Source organism: Rhincodon typus, chromosome 29 (assembly GCF_021869965.1).
Source record: "Rhincodon typus isolate 14 chromosome 29, sRhiTyp1.1, whole genome shotgun sequence".
NCBI classification, from domain to species: Eukaryota; Metazoa; Chordata; class Chondrichthyes; order Orectolobiformes; family Rhincodontidae; genus Rhincodon; species Rhincodon typus.
In genome coordinates, this window is record NC_063360.1 from 35156369 (window position 1) to 35176646 (window position 20278).

At 44.5% G+C, this 20278-nt stretch overlaps 1 protein-coding gene across 1 annotated transcript in view; it reads right to left on the reverse strand.

The window, feature by feature from the left end:
- The window catches only part of LOC109921562 (neurocan core protein-like), a 167192-nt gene extending 152483 nt beyond the window's left edge, over positions 1-14709 (reverse strand). The window contains exons 1-2 of the mRNA XM_048613943.1: positions 14637-14709; positions 9875-10270 (exon numbers count right to left, since the gene is read on the reverse strand). Of these exons, the coding sequence (XP_048469900.1) occupies positions 9875-10270; positions 14637-14709 (469 nt within the window). The remainder of the gene's footprint in view (positions 1-9874; positions 10271-14636) is intronic.
- Between the last annotated feature and the right edge of the window lie 5569 nt (positions 14710-20278).

Sequence of the window (20278 nt, forward strand, 5' to 3'; positions counted from 1 at the left end):
GCTGCTTGGCCTGCTGTGTTCATCCAGCCCTGCACCTTGTTGTCTCTGAGTTTCACATGTTTTTTTTTTGGCGGAGGAGGGGAGACAGACTTTCAGTTAAATCCGTGTACGTCAAGGTGAGGGAGGTTTGACCAAGAGATAATCCCTCGATGGGTAAATCCAAGGGGAAAAACTGAGCAATATGAACTCAGAAATTTTTTATCCCTCATTCCTCTATGGGGAGTGGGCATTATTACCAAGGCCAATATTTTATAGAATCCCTACAGTGGGGAAACAGGCCCTTCGACTCAACAAGTCCACACTGACCCTCAGAGCATCCCACCCAGACCCATCCCCCTATAACCCACCTAATCTACACATCCCTGGACAACATGGGGCAATTTACAAAGACCAATCCACCTAGCCTGCACATCTTTGGACTGTGGGAGGAAACCAGAGCACCCGGAGGAAACCCACACAGACACAGGGAGAATGTGCAAACCCCACACAGATAGTCACCCAAGGGTGGATTCGAACCGGGATTCCTTGTACTGTGAGGCAGCAGTGCTAACCACTGAGCTACTGTACTGCCAATAATTCTATAGAAGTCCAACACACTCTCCATTGAACCACAGAGCAACCATTCTCTTCCCTGAAGGACAGCGTGGACCAGATGTTTTCTTGCAACAGTTGATGATGATTCCCATGGTTACCATAGGGCCTAGTCTTTATTCTAGATTTTATTCATGGAATTTAAATTCCACCAGCTGCTGTGGTGAGATTTGAACCCATTGCCCCTGAGCTTCAAGCTGGAGCCTCTGACCTCCTAGCCCAGTGACACAACCGCTACCACATCCTCACCCACAGAAACACTCCATTAGCCTAATTGGCACATACTGGCATTCATGCTCTTTTCAAGTCAGCCCTCACCTGGACCTACTTCATCCAACCTTATCAACACATCCTTCTGACCATTTGTTCCTCAGAGACAGATGTCTCAATCTGTCTCTGAGGGACCAAGTTCCACATTCTCCCCACACTTTGGTTAAAGATATTTCTCCTGAATTCCTGATTCGATTTCAATGTCCCAAATGAGTTTTGGTCTTTCCCACAACATTACATTATTTCTGCACGCACCAACCAACCCAACCTTCTGGTTGCCAGCCATTTTATCTCCTCCTCCCACTCCCCTGACGACATATCCATCCTTACCCTCCTCCATTGTCAGTGAGGCCAAACATAAACTGGAGAAACAACACCTGATATTTCACCTTGGAAACTTAAGACCTTAATATTGACTTCACCAGCTTCAAAATTCCTCCACCTCCAGCCTTATCCCACATCCAGCACTCCCCCTCCTGACCTGACCTGTCCATCTTCCTACACACCTATCCACTCCACCCTTCCCACGGACCAATCACAATAACCCCCTACTTACATCCACCTATCACCATCCCTCCTACCCTTCCCCCTGCCCCACACCCCTCCCTCTAATTATTTCTGGGCTTCCCTCCCCTCCCCAGTCCTGACGAAGGGTTTCAGTCCAAAAGATTGACTTTCCTGCTCCTCGGATGCTGACTGACCTGCTGTGCTTTTCCAACCTCACACCTATAGACTCTGCCATCCAGTGATAGCTCTTTCCCTGAGAGTCTGCTGTCCTTATTGTCTCCATTACAGCCCATCAACTCCCTCCACCATGTCATCCCTCAGTTTCTACTTTCTAAAGATCCACCAGTCTGTTCAACCATTCTGAACAAGATCTGGTATCATCCTTATGAATATTAGTTTACATATTCTCCAATGTATTATAAGGTTGCAAAGAATTAGCAGCACAACAAATAGGGCCATTTGGCCCATCAGATCTATACAGACCTTGGGGTGCGGATTCACAGTTCCTTGAAAGTGGAGTTGCAATTAGACAGGATGGTGAAGAAGGTGTTTGGTACACTTGCCTTCATTGCTCAGTGCATTGAATATAGGAGCTGGGTGTTAAGTTGCAGCTGCACAGGACATTGGTTAGGGCCACTTTTGGAATACTGCGTTCAATTCTGGTCTCCCTGCTATAGGAAAGATGTTGTTAAACCTGAAAGGATGCAGAAAAGATTAACAAGGGTGTTGCCAGGTTTGGAGGGTTTGAGCTATAGGGAGAGGCTAAATAGGCTACTTTCTGTGGAGCGTCGGAAGCTGCAGGGTGACCTTATAGAGGTTTATAAAATCATGAGGGGCATGGATAGGGTGAAAAGACAAGTCTTTTTCCCAGGGTAGGGGAGTTGAAAACTAGAGGACATAGGTGAGAAGGGCAAGATTTAAAAGGGACCTAAGAGCCATTTTTTCACACAGAAGTGTGGTGTGTGTATGGAATGAGCTGCCAGAGGAAGTGGTGGAGGCTGGTACAACTACAACATTTTAAAGGCATCTGGATGTGCATGAATAGGAAGGGTTTAGAGGGATATGGACCAAATGCTGGCAAATGGGATGAGATTAATATAGAGTATCTGGTCAGCATAGTGGAGTTGGACAAAAGTGTCTTTTTCTGTGCTGTACATCTCTATGACTCTATGTCAGTGTTCACGGCCCACAAGTTTTAGTCCTATGTATGGAGACTGAGTGCCTTTAATCTCCCAGGGGCTGCTTTGTGGGTCCAAGAAGTGGCTTTCTTTAGAACTCTTGATTTACAGCATGGTACGCACACATTGTCTTAGACTCTGGTAGAGCCTCTGTCGCCTTGTAGAACTTACAAACGAACCATGTGACACTGAAATCATTATTATACATCATTAACCATTCTGCTAACATCTCAGTACTCTACACACACTTTTACTGTGCTCATCTCAGTCCTTTCTTTATAATATGTATTGTGAACAGAATCTAAGTGCAGTCTGACCAATTTCTGTCTCCCAGGCCTGCCAGTGACTTTGATGACCTCTGGGATATGATGTCTTCCTTGGTTGAATTGCCTGTCACACTGACTGGTGGAGTCACCTGGTGATATTGGCTTTCTCAGTTCAGTGACCGTTTCAAACAAATATGCATCGTTTCTTTGGAATTTTCCAAGTTCTGGAACTCCCTGTCTAAACTTCTCCAGCTGTCTCCTGGTTTAAGGTCCTCTGTAAAAGTGGTAACTCTTCACCTGAGCTTTCTGCCACCCTATCCCAGTATCCCCTGGCGCTCTCCATGAGATTTCCTTTTTCTGTGACTTCACACACTCTAAACGCATTGGGGTTTCTTTCTTAAATATTTACATGAAAGGGACTAAATAAATGAACCATCAATTCTTGTGTCACTGTTATCGGTTAGAGTTGAGAATACTGTCAAGAGTTGAGCACATAACCTTTATTTAATCACAGGGATCCTGTCCCCAGGAGTTGGGGAACTTTGATTATCAGACCCTGGAGCTCTCCCTATGACAGGAATTGCAAACAGTTTTGCTCCCCTCACTTGAGGAGGGATGCAGTTGTATTAGAGGCAGTCTAGAGGAGATTCAGTCAATTGATTCCAGAGATGTGGGGTTTTGTTTTATGAAAAGAGATTGAGCAGTTTTGGCCTGTACTCGCTAGAGTTCAGAAGAATGAGAAGAGATCTAAGTGAGGTAGATAAGGTGCTAAAGGGGATTCACAAAGTAGAGACATGATTTTCTGAAGAAGGGTCTAGACCCAAAAAGCCAGCTTTCCTGCTCCTCTGATGCTGCTTGGCCTGCTGTGTTCATCCAGCTCTACACCTTGTTATCTCAGATTCTCCAGCATCGGCAGTTCCTACTATCTCAGAGACATGGAGAGGATGTTTTCTCGTGCGGAGCGATCTAGAATGAGATAGTTTTAGGATTAGGGGTAGCAGATTTAAAACAGAGATGAGGAGGAATTACTTCTCTCACAGAGTCATGAATCTGTGGAATTCATACCCCAAAGTGTGGTAGATACCGGGACATCGAATAAATTTAAGGAGGAGATAGAGGGATTTTTAATTAGTAACAAGTTAAAGGATTATGGAGTGCAGGCAGGAAAGTGGAGTTGAAACCAAAGTGAGATCAGCCCTGATGGTATTAAATGGTGGAGCAGGCTTCAGGGGCTGAATGGCCCCTTCCTTCTCCAAGTTCTCAGAGTCTTGTGACAGTGACTTGTTTCCCTGAAAATGTTAAATGGACCTGACTGCTCTCACCCCCTCAGCCAGTGGCATCATCACATTTGATGGAAACAAATAGAGCAGTTAAAGTCAAAAAATCTATGGGACCAAGGAACTAATGAACAGCACAAGCCTCTTATTGATTTTCAAACATGTCTGTGCCTGCAGAGAGAGAGAGAGAGATGAGAAAAATATATGTCTGCTTCATAGAGAGGGATGAGCTGAGCTACTGGGAAAGTGGAGGCTTGAGCAGGGGGCTCAGAGATAGCTAACCATCACGAGGATGCAGTGTGGGGGTAGACAGGGGATAAGGAGGATGGTGGAAGCTGGACAGTGTTTACAGGCCGTGGGGAGATCTCCTCCAACAAGGTGAAGCTACAGGTCGAACTGTGGGTATTGAGCTCTCAAAGCAAAGTGTGAGACTGAGTTGTAAACCTATTCAGCCTCAGGGTAGGTCTCTTTCCTCTGAGCAATGTTTAAGGTGCTCACATGGAAGTCCCCGCAACAAGTTTAAAACTACGACACAGTGGAACAAACGAGGGCAGTAACCGGCAAATAATCTTAGAGGAGAAATCATTTGCAAGCTGGAAGACTGAAGGTCCATTCCCTCTCTTGAATCTTTGCAAGTAATCCAGACTAATGTCCCTGATCTTAATTGTTCCACCGTTAATGGCCACAATCCTGCATTTCCCATTCTCTCTTTCCCACTTTAACAAATTCTTGACCAAACCCTTTGATCATCATTTCTAATTCCTCACGTAGCTCAGTGTCAAATGTTATTGGATAACACTCCCCTGAAGCTCTTGGGACATGTTACTACATTAAAGGAGCTAGGGGCAGGCTCGAGGGGCCACATGGCCTACTCCTGCTCCTAGTTTTTATGTTCTTATATTCTAAATAAAGGCAGTTTACAAATGTACTGAGGCAGTGCTGAAGTCCCATCTATCCTCTTGGGGAAGGGAGGGAGAGTGCAAAAACCAGAATCCAACGGCACCCATTTCGAAGGAGTTTTCTGAAAACAAAAATGTGCTGGAGATCACAGCGGGTTGGGCAGCATCCATGGAGAGAGAGCAAGCTAACGTTTCGTTGGTTGGTTTTCTCTCCACGGATGTTGCCCAACCCACTGTGATCTCCAGCACATTTTGTTTTCAGTTTAGATTCCAGCAGTAATTTGCTCCTAGGTGGAATTTTCTCCAGGTTCCGCTCAGTTTTATTCGCTCAATGGAGCAAATCCTCCAGCCGTCGCCATTGTACCATTTGTGGGATCTTGCTGTGTCACATTTCCTACAGTGACCTGGGTCATCCTGAGATGGTTTAAAAAGTAAGAGAGACAGTATATAAACTTTGAGACAGTAAGAACTGCCGATGCTGGAGTCAGAGATAACACAGTGTGGAGCTGGATGCCAGGCAGAACCAGAGGAGCAGGAAAGCTGACGTTTCGGGTCGGGGCCCTTCTTCAGAAAATGGGGGAGGGGGAAGGGAGCTCTGAAATAAACAGAGATGAAGGGGGTTGGGGCTGGGGAAGGTAGGTGGGATGGTGATAGATGAGTGCAGGTAAACTTCCTGTTTCTTATCACAGAGGCCCAGAACCCGCTGCTACCCAATTGCAGGTTAAGTCTCATTGAGGTTGCAGTCCTGACTGCCATTATCATTCCCATCACGATGTACCATACCCACGGAATACACTGGCAGCTGCCATTCAGTTGCAATAGAGAGCCTGATCACAACACCCATGTAGAACAGAAATCATATTTTGTAAATAACAGCAGGCACCAAGCAGGGACCTCAGAGGTGTAATCTAATGTCAAGGTGTTAGGAAGAAGGTCATTAACCACTCATGCTTCTGAAGTGTACATTATTTTCTCATGTCATTCAATCAGGGGCAGATAGAACATGCAAACTTTTTAGATGAATGTGGCCCATTCTGTTATTGTGAGTTACTATTACTGGTCGCTATGGTTACTGAGCGCTGTTAACTCTTTTGAGTCAGTGGAGTGGAAGTTGCTGGAGTTTTGGTCTGTGTGCAAATTTTCTGCTCACCGTTTTACTGGAGGTCTGGAGCTGAGTAATCGAACCCTCAGCCACCTCAAACAACGCATCAGTGATCAAAAACAAGAACCAGCATTTATTTAGCGCCTGTAACGTGACAGCTTCGAAGTGCCTCAAAGGAGTGTATCCGAGATAACAATTACTCCAAGACGGGTGGGGAGGATTTGGGACCAGTGACGAAAATCTGGTCAAAGAGGTAGGATTTAAGGAAGGGGAGCTGCTGGGGGAACCCCAGAGCTTGAGGGGGGTTTCTTAGCAGCTGAAGGTAGAGCCAATAATTGTGAGTGGTAAGAATTGGGGATGTGCCAGAGGTCAGAATCAGAGCAGTGCTGAGATCTCAGTGCGACCAGAGGAAATTACAGGCATGGAGAGGGGCAAGTTTGGGGCAGCACGGTGGCACAGTGGTTAGCACTGTTGCCTCACAGTCCTAAGGACCTGGGTTCAATTCCACCCTCAGGCAACTATCTGTGTGGAGTTTCCACATTCTCCCCATGTCTGTGTGGGTTTCCTCTGGGTGTTCTGGCTTCCCCCCACTGTCCAAAGATGTGCAGGCTGGGTGGATTGGCCATGCTAAATTGCCCATAGTGTTCAGGGGTGTGTAGAATAGGTGGGTTATAGGGGGATGGGTCTGGGTGGGTGCTCTGAGGGTCAGTGTGGACTTGTTGGGCCAAAGGGCCTGTTTCCACACCGTAGGGATTCTACAATCTATGAATTCATAGAGCAATTTGAAAACCAGACCATGAATTTTTGAGCTTAAGGTATTGCCAGGCTCAGAGTCAATGTAGGTCAGTGAGCATAAGGAAGGATTAGGTGATTAAGACCTGTGTGAATGTGGACACAGGTCGCAAAGTTCCCAGTTTTTTGTTTAATTTCATTGCTTCTCCTGTAGACCTTACAGAGAGAGCAAAGATTGTCGGGGTGGGGAGCAATGCATGTGGGCATTTTTAATTCATTCATGAGATGATGGCATTGCTGCTGAGGCCAGACCTTATTGCTCATCTTTAGAAATGCCCTTTAGAAGGTGGTGGAGAGCTGCCATCTTGAACCGCTGTAGTCCATATGCTCTCGGAAGATTCACAATGTCATTAGGCAGGGTTTTAACCCAGTGATACTGAAGGAACAGCGATATATCTCCAAGTCAGGATGGCGAGTGGGTTGGATGGGAGCTTGAAAATGATGATGTTCTCATCAACTTGTTGCCTTTATTCCTCCAGGCAGAGACTGTGGAAATGGAAGGTGTTGTCAATAAAGCCTTGGTGAATTGTTGAGGTGCATGGTACACGCTGCTGTTACTGAGCATCGGTGGTGAACAGAGCATGGAAGGTGGTAGGAATGGCGTGCCAATGAAGTGGGCCACTTCATCTGAGATGGCATGAGGTTTTTTTTTTCGTGAGCAGTCATTCATTTTGACCTCTCATTCTCTGGGAAGAATACTTCACAGAGAGTTTTATTATTTTCAGTCAGGATTTTAAAGTCCTCGATTTAGCACAGGGTTGTTAATTACTTGGCTAGTTTGTGATGTAGTATGACACCAATAGTGTGGGTTTAATTCAAGCACTGGCCATGAAGGACCTTCCTTCTCAATCCCTTCCCTTGTCGAAGGCACAGTGACCCTCAGGTTAAACCACCAGCAGTTGTTTCTCTCTGATGGGAGAGCAGGTTTGGTATGACGATGGTGACTTTCCCTTTATTGTCTACCATTATTAACATCTCACTGAACTTTGTACATAGAGGCGTAGTCAAGTCCTGAGGGCACCACTGGGCAGGGGGTCAGAGCAATTGTGGATCTTCAAGGATTTTAATCAGGCCTGTGGCCCATTCATTGAGCAAAGCAAAGGGACATGATCATGTTGTTCTGGGGTCAACCACCAGGAGAAGTATAAGAGAGCCTGATTTGGCTGGCCATTACTCAGACCCTCCGATGGAGACTGCAATGGAGATTGGCAGCTGCCAGAATGAATATCAAGGAAAGGTTTGGGTTCTCGAGAATCTTGACAGTTTTGGAATCTCCTGCAAGAACTTATCCTTTCCCAGGATCTCCTTGCTGCCTGGTTTCTCACCTCCCTTTCCCATACAGGGTCCTTCCTTCCTAAAGCCAAGATTGCAATGATCTGTTCCTTTTGGATTAGGTCGGCACATCATTCCCAGTGGTGTGCTACACCATGACTGGAGTGTCAGACATGCATGGCTCTGTCGGTAAGACTCTCTGTGTGACAGATCGTAGGTTTGAGGCTTGAGCACAAAATCTACACGATCACTTATACTGCTGTACTCAGGAAATGCTGCACTGTCAGAGGAGCTGTCTCTTAGGGTGCCATGTTAGACCAAATCTCATGTTAAGATTTTGAAGAAGATCCGGGAATGACCAACATTTAACCCTCAACCAATGTCACTAAATGTGATCCGTATCTCCATTAAACAAAAACGAAAGAACTGCGGATGCTGTGAATCAGGGACAAAAACAAAGTTGCTGGCAAAGCTCAGCAGGTCTGGCAGCATCTGTGAAGGAAAAAACAGAGTTAATGTTTCAGATCCAGTGACTCTTCCTCAGAACACATCTTTGTTCATTATCTCCATTGTTGTGGGGATGCTGGTGTTGGACTGGGGAGGGCAAAGTCAGAAATCACACGACACCAGGTTATAGTCTAACAGGTTTATTTGAAACCATAAGCTTTCGAAGCATTGCTCTGGTGTCATGTGACTTCTGATTTTATCTCATTGTTGTTTGGGGAAGCTCACAACGCACAGCTCGATTCCCACACCTTCATTTACAACAGTAAGGACACTGCAAAACTCTGGGATCCTGAGGTTGTGAAAGGCATTAGATAAATGTGAGCTTTTTTGTTCTTTATTTTAGGAGTTCATCTAGGTTGTTCTACGTGCTTGTAGTCCTTTGAGGGAAACCAAAATAGGAGCCATTCAGCCCATCAAACTGCTCCACCAACCAACATGATTATGATTGATCCTGTATCTCAACGCCATACTCTCGCTGTCTCCCCATGCTCCTTGACATTTTTAACCTCTAGAAATGCATCTATTTCTTAAATATATTCCGTGAGCTTTGCCTCCACAGCCTTCTATGGTAGAAAGTTCCAGCACTATTTGAGTGAAGATGCTTCTCTTCACCTCAGTCTGAAATGGCCAACTGTACATCCTAACATTGTAGCTCCTTGTTCTGGATATTGCGGTCTGGGGAAACGGCTCTTGTGCATTCAGTATTTCCAGGCCTGTCAGAATTTTATGTGTTTATATGAGAGGTCCCCTCTTATTCTTCTAAACTCCAGTGAATACAGGACCAGTGACCCAACCTCTCCTCGTCCAACAAACCTGCCATCCTGGTCTGGTGAACCTTCTCTGCACTCGCTACACAATAATGTTGCTGCACTGTTCATTCAGAAACCCATCGGTTCAAATCCCACCTTGGCAGCTGGTGGAATTCCAATTCAATTTTAAAAATCTGGATTTAAGTCTATTCATTAGTGATGGTGACCACGAAGTTATCATCAATTGTTGTAAAAAAAATGAACTGGTTCACTAAAGTCCTTTAGGGAAGGAAATCTGTCGCCCTTACCTGGTCTGGCCTACATGTGACTTCAGATCTGCAGCAATGTGGTTGACTCTGAACTGGCCTCTGAAATGGGCAACCAAACCACTTTGCTCTAGGGCAGTCAGGGATGGGCAAAATGCTAAAAAAGAATTCTGTCCTGACCACTTTTTCAAAACTTACCCAGGACCTCTAGAGGTACTGTGTCTTGCTCATCATCAATCCCCACAACCACTTCACACTGGTAGATGCCTGTGTCACTTGCTTGCAAAGAGACAATCTCGAGGCTGGCATTGTAGTGGTAGGGGCCGTACCCAGGCAGACTGGCTCGGCCCTGGTAGGCCGGGTTGAACTTTACTGTGTTGTTCTTGGCGACCAGCACGGGGATTTCCTTCCGGCTGCCCCCTTCCAGCAAGACTTTAGTCCACTTAATGCGTGGGGGGTCAGGGAGCAAAGAAGGGTCGATGGCTGAGCTCGGAAGCACAGAGAAGACACAGGGCAGGAGAGCTGAATCCGATAATCCCCTGATGACCGGCAAATGCTGGACCTTCTTTATGTTCACTATCTTCTCATTGTCACCTGTCATTGTGGAGGATGGGGAGAGGGAAGTAAAGACTTGGTCAATGGTCAAAAGGAAGGCATTTTAACATGTCAAACAATAAGACATAAAAACACAGAAAATAAGAACAGGAGTAGGCCATTCAGCCCTTCAAGCCTGCTACACCATTCAATATGATCCGGGCTGCTCATTGAACCCAGTCCCCTGTTCCTGCTTTCTCCCCATGCCCTTCAGTCTGTTTATCTCTCAAAAAATTGCAATCTTTTTCTTGTAAACATTCAATGTTTTGACCTCAACTGCTTACTGTGGTAGTCAATTCCATAAGCTCATCAGCTCTAACTGAACAAATTTCTTCTGATCTCAGTCCTACATGGCCTTCCCTGTATTCCTAGACCGTGACCCCTAGTCCTAGACTTCCCAGACATTGGGAACATCCTTTCTTCATTTACCCTGCCTCGTCCTGTTAGAATTTTATAGATTTCACCTTATCAGATGGTCTGAAAGTGAGCTTTCTTCCAGCACTAAGCAAGTTCAACATTTTTGAAGCCCAAGGTTCTCTTTCATCTTCCTGTTGTGCCTCTGTCACTCCTGAAGTAATTGTAGTCTCAGCCCTGAACTCTCATCCAGTATGGTCATTTAAAAGTTAACCATCTCTTCAACTGGGAGGGGATGGGCTTAATGAGTGGGGGTGGGTTGATTGAGGGTTGGGTGGTAGGGAAAGCACCTTCATCTGCCAGCTTTCCAAGATACTGTCACAAGGATCTTACCATGAGGACAATGCCCCACCCTCTGAACAATGTGTATGGTCCCCAGCTATCCTTGGATCTGCCTGTAGCATGTTACACTGGTCCAGTTGGACAAACAGTGTTGGAGCCCATCTCCCTGCAGTTTGGGGCCTCACAGAAGGTATATTGGTCTGGGAGGGTTTACCTTATGAGCCTGGGTGGTATTAACCTGTCTCAAGGGTCCTTGAGTTTGGCTGGGTGAGGGGCGGTCTAATTAAAATGTTAAACTGAACTACCATGGCACACGTGGTCCTTGCTAAACAGATTCAATGCTGCTACAAAGCCAACCTCCAATGGTAGAGCATTCTGATCTGAAACGTTAACTCTGTTTCTCTAAACAAAAAAGCGGCCAGGTCTGCTGAGTTTCTCCAGCATGCTGGGACCTCAGTACAAATCTCTTTCACACTTGCAGAGGGACACAAACAAAGCCACATGTTACTGAGGGGTGGTCTTTCTGCAGACTAAGTGGTACGTTAATCACCTTAACCTCAGCAAATGAGGAGGCCATGGCTAATCTTCCAGGATTTGTACTCACTAAATGTTAATTTTGTCTTTCCTTGGGGGCAAGAGGAGTGTGGGGAATCAGAACAAGAGGGCAGAATCTTCAAATTAGATCTAGACAGTTTCAAAGAAGTCATAGAGTTTTACAACCTTACAAAAAGCATTCAGCTCATCATGTCTGTATTGATTGACAAATAGTGGGAGGAGTAAATTCAAGACACTGTTTCCACATGACAAACTTAATGCGTATGTTAAAGAATAGGTTTCTGCAAGGGACGAGATATCACACAACGGTGGATAAATGTTATTAAGATCCAGATCTAATTGTATCAGGGAAGAGGTTCCATTAATTTTAAAAGAATGAGCCTACAGCCAGACATTGATTGTTTTATGAAGTTGCTTCATATTGAATATTGTTTGGAGGAATATCATTTTGAAGCTCATTGGAAAATGGATTTATTTCACATTTTGTGGGCATACCTGGAGTGGTTTCTTTATGAGAGGTTGTTAAAAGGTCGCTGTGAAGATTAAGGAAATTTTAATAAGACTTCCTAGATATCACATGTCTGATCATACCTGCTTACTTTGTTATAGACTCTGTGGGGGCTGTTCTGAAGATTGACTGGCTTTGAGAATGTTCTCCTTTATATCTGGTTCAGTTGGAAGGAAACCTGCTAATAGTAAGCTGAGTTGGAGGAAATATTGCTCAGAACAGGCTGCCTAGAGGATCCCCTTCCATTTCTGAAAAGAAAGTCTCCTGCATCAGCTCAGGGTGAACAATTTGTTGTTTTGGAAGGGTGATTGAATGAATATCTCAAAAATGTACTCCCTGAACAAACTGTATCTGCAAAGACCTCAGAGACACTGTGTGTGACATGACCACATGTGCCTGAACATCAGAGCAACAAACTTCAGAACATCCTATTGCATTCAAGAATTTTTTTCTTCATTCATGAACGGACTGAGGGCATTGCTGGCTAGGCAGCATTTATTGTCCATTCCCAATTGCTGAAAGGGCAGTTCAGAGTCAACCATATTGCTGTGGGTCTGGAGTCACATGTAGGCCAGACCAGGTAAGGGTGGCAGTTTCCTTCCCTAAAGGACATTCGTGAACCAGATGGGTTTTTCCGACAATCGACATGGTCATCATTAGACTCTTAATTCCAAATAATTATTGAATTCAAATTCCACCATCTGCCGTGGCGGGATTTGAACCCATGTCCCCAGAATGTTATCTGGGTCTCTGGATTAACAGCCCAGCAATAACACCACTAGGCTATTGCCTCCCCGTTGGGCCCAAAGATTGGGTACCAACAAAAATTGATACCCATTGGCCAAAGCATTTATCTTTTCAGAAAGCCAATTTCTACAATATAATCTGTTTTTTATCCTCTCTTTCTCTGAAGAGTGCTTGTGGTGTGAGTTTTGGGGATGTTCAGAAGGCTATACATTTACATTTCTACATTACTGTGTATGTTAACCAATTTTTGCATCTTCATTGAGTGAAGTGTGTTTTGATAATAAACCAGTAATTGTGTTGAGTAACAAACCTGGTTGATAGATCTTGTTTAAACCCTGACATAGGTAAAGTATTTAATTGATCACCTTGGAAACTGGAAAATATATTTTTATTTGATGTTGTGAAGTAGTGGAACTAAAGAGATAGTGCTTTCCTCCAGCTTCAGAGTGCTAATTGATATGATGTTATATCAGCAATTTTACAGATTGACAACTTGCACTGTTATTGAGGAGGGGAAGCCAGGATAGTTCACCATCAACCAGGGATAAGACAGAACAGACAAGCTGCCTGATGCTAGCTGACGTTTAAAAAGCCAAAGCATTGACCTGCAATTTAACATCAGGTAAGGTAATGCATAATGCTGTGAAATCAGAGAAGTTTGTGATTATAGTGTAAGGCAGAAAATACAAGAGATCATAAGATTGCAATCCTGTGCTGCAGAAATGGTCATTCACAATCCAACATCATCATCTTGGGGAGTGTAATCCAGCTCATTACAATCTCCATCATATTAGTCCATTTTCATAACTGATGTTAAACCCTTGCAGCAAACCAATTAGCTTCACTAAAGTGCAGACTGTACCTTTAGATCGAGTGGATAATTTGTTTGGCTGGATAATCAGCATTTATGCTTTAAGGCCAATCTTTTGCTGCTCTTTTCTGTGGATCTTTAGATTTTGTACAGCTCTATAGAATCTTCATATATTTGAGGGCACTTAATTCAGTATTAACAGAATCTCTTCCATCTTTTTAACTGACAGCAAGTAATTGTTGAAACTTCAGAAAAATCTCCTGATCAAAGGTTTACACTAAAGAGAGAACTTGCATTTGTTTAGCATCTTTCACAACTGTGGGCCAACTCAAACACTTCACAGCCAATGCACAACTTTTTGAAGTGGAGTCACTGTTGTAATGTAGAAAATGCAGCTGTCAATTTGTGCTGTAATTTCCCACAAACAGCAATGTGGTAGTCCGCAGATCATAGGCTTCTCTGATATGAAAGGACAAATGTATGGACAAGACACCAGGGAGAACCCTATCCTTTCTTATTCAATATAGGACAAAAGGAGTTCAAGCTCAAATCCAGAGGATTAAATCACATAATCCAAGCTGACACTTTAGTGCAGCCCTGAAGGGATGCTAAACTGCTGGAGGCGCCAGTTTTTGGAGGAAAAAGTTGACCTGATGCACGCCTGCAATCTCCAAGTGTTAGCGATTCCCCCAGTAAGTGCAATTTCTTCATATCCAGGTAAATAATTATCCTGCAACAAGGGATTATCTGGTTATCTGATTCCTCCCGGTCGGTCAGTGCTTGCTGTGAGCCAATTGACTGCAGCATTTCCTGCACTACAGTGTTGTCCATATTTCAAAAGTACCTTATTGGTTTTAAGGGCCATCCTGAGGTTGTGAGACATGCCGCAGAAAAATGCAGTTTCTTTCTTAAGGCTGGAGTCTTGCTGATCTGCCTGTCTCCATGGAAACAGGCCAATATTGTCTGAGTTAATCTGAGGTGTGCATTGAACTGAATATCCCTTTGATTGCTTGTAATTTATCCTCCCAAAGCCTAAGTCACAAACCTACCTGTCTCGTGTAGAGATGCAGCAGAAACCAAGCAGAGACAGAGCCAGCCGATGTGAAGAGGCACATTTAGCATGCTTAACCTGAAAGAAGAAAGAAAAAATTCCACCAGTGATTACTCCTAAAAGTATCAATGATGAGGTGCATACAGAACTGGCATTCACTTTGGTGAGTTACTTCTCGCTAGCCCTGCTCCGTCTCCCCTCCCATTCCTTCCTCACCACCTCACAGCTGTGAAACAGACACCACACAATAAATATTTTAGAGTCTTGCAACAACGGTTTGCTGGTCATAACTTCACTGCGGGAACTAAAGCATTTAGAGGCAATGTCAAACAGGAAGAGACAATACTGTGTTACCCAATACTTCACAGTACATCCATCCAAAAGTTATGTGACCTCTTGAGAGAATCAAAAATCCATATGTACGAAAACCCAGCCCACCAGGTGAAATGAAAAATCAGAAAATTTCCGCCCCAATCCCATTAGAATACCAAAACCGGGAAAATATCCTGGCCAGGTTTAGTGTTGTACAGTAGACCCCACCCCAGACTCAGTTATACTCAGTTACATACACACACACACACGCACGCACGCACGCACACATAGACACACACGCACACACACACACAGACACACAGACACACACACGTACGCACACACACACTCGCACGCACACACGTGCGTACACACACAGTGACACACACACACACACATATGCACACCCACACACACACACACACACACACACACACAGGTAGACAACGACTTGCATTTAGATCTCACCCTAACATGGTAAGATGTTTTGCCTGATTAATTATCAAATAAGATTTGATGTTGAGCCAGATAAGAAGATATTGGAATGGATGATCAATGCTCAGTAAAAGAGATAGGGATCAAAGAGTTGCTTGAATGAGGAAAGTGAGGCAAAGGGCTTCAGGGATGGAGTTCAAGGTCTGGGCAGCTGTAGACATGGCAATTAATTGTGGAGAAATTCAAATCAGAGATGCGTGTGACGCCGTCATTGGATGAGTGCAGAGATCTCAGAGGGCTTTACAAAGAGACAGTGGAAAACAAAACTACAGACTGTTCATAAATTGAAGTATATGTGTATACACCAAGCAATTTCTGATGGCATATATGCATTGTGCCACATTAAGAGTTCACAAAGTAGCAATGCAATCTGTTGCCATTCCTTATGGGATAGTATTAGAGGGAAGGGCAAGGTTAAGAATGGAGCGGAGAGGATATTCATAGTAAGTACAGAAGGGGCCCTTCAAGTCTGTACCTCCAAAGCTACACTAAATCTACACTAGGATACTGGAGAAGAACAGGTGATTGGATAAGGAATGTTATTGGAAGGGGACTAGAATGGCGTTGATATTGAGTGGACCAGTGCCTTTTGAGCACAGAATAAAGAACAAAGAACAAAGAAAATTACAGCACAGGAACAGGCCCTTTGGCCCTCCAAGCCTGCACCGATCCAGATCCTCTATCTAAACCTGTCGCCTATTTTCCAAGGATCTGTATCCCTCTGCTCCCTGCCCATTCACGAATCTGTCTAGATACATCTTAAATGATGCTATCGTGCCCGCCTCTACCACCTCCGCTGGCAACGCGTTCCAGGCACCCACCACCCTCTGCGTAAAGATCTTTCCATGCATATCTCCCTTAAACTTTTCCCCTCTCACCTTGAAATCGTGACCCCTTGTAATTGAGTCCCCCACTCTGGGAAAAAGCTTCTTGCTGTCCACCCTGTCCAAACCTCTCATGATTTTGTAGACCTCAATCAGGTCCCCCCTCAACCTCCATCTTTCTAATGTAAATAATCCTAATCTACTCAACCTCTCTTCATAGCTAGCGCCCTCCATACCAGGCAACATTCTGGTGAACCTCCTCTGCACCCTCTCCAAAGCATCCACATCCTTTTGGTAATGTGGCGACCAGAATTGTACACAGTATTCCAAATGTGGTCAAACCAAAGTCCTATACAACTGCAACATGACCTGCCAACTCTTGTACTCAATACCCTGTCCAATGAATGAAAGCATGCCGTATGCCTTCTTGACCACTCTATCGACCTGCGTTGCCACCTTCAGGGTACAATGGACCAGCTTTAAATTGAGGGGTGATAGATATAGGACAGATGTCAGAGGTAGGTTCTTTACTCAGAGAGTAGTAAGGGCGTGGAATGCCCTGCCTGCAAAAATAGTAGACTCGCCCACTTCAAGGGCATTTAAATGGTCATTGGATAAACATATGGACGATAATGGAATAGTTTAGGTTAGATGGGCTTCAGATTGGTTTCACAGGTCGGCGCAACATCGAGGGCCGAAGGGCCTGTACTGCGCTGTAATGTTCTATGTTCTATGTTCTAGAACACTCAGATCTCTCTGTGCATCAATTTTCCCCAGGGTTTTTCCATTTACCATATAGTTCATTCTTGAATTGGATCTTCCAAAATGCATCACCTCACATTTGCCTGGATTGAACTCCGTCTGCCATTTCTCTGCCCAACTCTCCAATCTATCTATATTCTGCTGCATTCTCCGACAGTCCCCCACAGGTTAGAAGGCAGGTTGAAGCATTAACATGGGGCAGCCTGATACCTGAGAACAACAGGCCATTCAGCCCAAAAGGAAGGGGCAGTCATACAGAACTAATGACAGAATGGCTCTCTTCACAGTATTCATGGAAGACATGAATCATAGCCCATCCCAATGGAGAAATAAGGAAACAAGTCTTTTTTGTCACTGGAATAGAGGAGCAAGACACCTCATTACTGGGATTGTGTGAATAAAATCACAGAATCAGAGAATGTTGAAGGGCAGAATTCAGCCTGTCGTTTCTGCCCTGGCTCTCCAAATCAGCAATGCACCCACTGTCATTTTCAGATTTCTGCCCCCATCCCTATCCTTCACAGATAATGACCCAATTCCAACTTAAAAGCATTGATTGAACCAGATCTCATGCTGTCATTCCCAACCACTTGCTGTGCGGTTCTCCCCATGTCATCATTGCTTCTTTTGTCAATTGATTCAATCTGTGCCCTGTTCTCATTCTAGATCCTCACCTCCCATCACTGGGAACAGTTTTCCCCTTTCTACTCGTGTGAGAAACCCATATATAAAACCCAGTCAGGGTATTACATTGCCACGGTACAGGAGCCATAACCTCCAAAATTTTGGGTTCAAATTCCAGCATAGTAACTTGCGAAAGTGAATTGATTTGTGAACAGACACCAGGAGAATTGACAATGAAAGTAGTAGGATTGGCATATCAATACCAAAGCTGGGGTGGGTGAGAAAAACATTTAAAAGGCCCTTGCCAGCGAAATGCACATTTCACACAGAAATAATCAACAAAAAAATTCACGTCGCACAGAAAAGAAAGTGCCTTTCCTCCAATCCTTTCCTTTCTCCTTCGTGTGCCAACAGCACCTTCAATAGAAAATCTCCAATCCATCACTGTTGACATTCCCCGGTCCCCTGCCAACTAGTCTTAAGGACTTTCCAAATCAAATTGCCAAATTTCGGATACTTTTTTGTGCCATGGATAAGTAACTGGGAACTGAGAGAAGCTGTTCCTAGGCTAATTTACATGAGCCTGTAAGCAACATCGAACAACCCAGGAAGCCATTCAGTCCCTCAAAACCATTCAATGAGATCACAGTTAACCTGTATCTTATCTCATCTTTCCACTTTTCTTTTCTGCCATGGGAATGCAGTTGGCAAGAGGTAACGGGTAAGGGATGGAAATCCATGTTTCTTTAATTCTTTAGTGGACTGGGATGTTAGCAAAACCAGCAATTGTTATAGAGTCATTGAGTCATACCGCACTGATACAGACCCTTTGGTCCAACCAGTCCACAACGACCATACTCCCAAACTAAACCAATCCCACTCGCCTGTGCTTGGCCCATATTCCTCCAAACATTTCCTATCTAAATGTCTTTCAAATGCTGTAACTGTACCTGCTTCCACCACTTCCTCTGGAAGTACATTCCAGTCACGAACCGCTCTCTGTGTAAAAATATTGCCACACGTGTCTTTTTTAAATCTTTCTCCTCTATTTAAGGTTCTGGTGAAGATTTGTAGCCCGGGTTGTGGATGAGGTTGTTGGCTTTCTCGCCGAGCTGGCTGCTATCGTACAGACGTTTCATTACCATGCTAGGGAACATCATCAGCAGTGAGGCCTCCGATGAAGCCATGTTGTTCTACGCTGCTTGATATTGATATGATCTGGCCTGTTAGGTTGGGTTGTGTCATTTCTGGTTCTGTTCTGTATGAGTTTGTATATGGTGTCTAATTCCATATGTTTGTTGATTGCATTATGGGTTGAAAACCAGGCCTCCAGGAATTCCCGTGCATGTCTGTGGTTGGCTTGAGGTAGGATGGTCAAGGTGTCCCAGTTAAATTGATGACCTTCATTGTCCGAGTGCACTGAGATGAGGGAAAATTTGTCGTGTTGTTTTGCTGCTAGCTGGTGTTCGTGTATCCTGACGACTAGTTTCCTATCCTTCTGATGTAATGTTTGTTGCAGTCGTTGCAAGGTATTTTGTAAACTACATTGGTCCTGCATGCCATGGGTATGGGGTCTTTGGACCTTGTGAGTGCTTGTCGTAGTATGGCTGTGGGTTTGTGTGTTACCATGATTCCTAGTGGTTGCGGGAGTCTCGTTGTCAGTTCTGATATGTTCTTGATGTAGGGAAATGTGGCCAGTGTCTTGGGGTGTACTGTGTCCTCTTGGTGTTGTCTATCTAGTAGGCACCTGTGGATGACGTTGTTGGGATATCCGTTGTTAGCAAAGACCTTGTATGGGTGCTCTTCCTCCTTCCTACATAGTTCTGGTGTGTTGCAGTGTGTTGTGGCCTATTTGAATAGTGTCCTAACACAGCTTTGTTTGTGGACGTTGGGGTGATTGCTGTGGAAATTGAGGAATTGGTCAATGTGGGTTGCCTTCCTACATACTGTGGTTTGGAACTCCCCGTTGGTCATTTCTTCTACCCTGATGTCTAGAAATGGAAGTTGATTGTTGTCTTCCTCCTCTCTTGTAAATTTGATCCCATTAAAAATGCTGTTAATGAGATGGTGTGTCTCTTCTAACACCAGATAACCAACCACCCCTCAAAATCCTGCGCCCCAGTGAGAAAAGTCCCAGCCTATCCATCCTCTCCATATAATTCAAACCATCCATTCCCAGCAACATCCTGCTAAATCTCTTCTGAGCCCTCTCCAGTTTAATAATATTATGTATTATAATGTTAGTTGTAAGGTTATATTAATTGTTGCCCATCCTTAATTGCCATTGAAATGAATGGCTTGGTAGACCACTGCAGAGGACAGTTAGGGTTGAACTATGGGTCCAGAGTCAGATGTAAGCTGGAGCAGGTAAGAACAGCACATTCCTTCCTTAAATAGCATGAGTGCATCAGATGGATTTGTACAACAAAAACAGAAATTGCTATGGTAACTCCACAGGTCTGGCAGCATCTGTGGAGAGAAAACAGAATTTATGTTTTGAGTCCAGTAACTGTTTCTGAAGAAGGGTCACTGGGCCTGAAATAATAATTCTGTTTCTCTCTCCACAGATGCTGCCAGACCTGCTGCGTTTCTCTAGCAATGTCTCTTTTTGTTCCGCATTTCT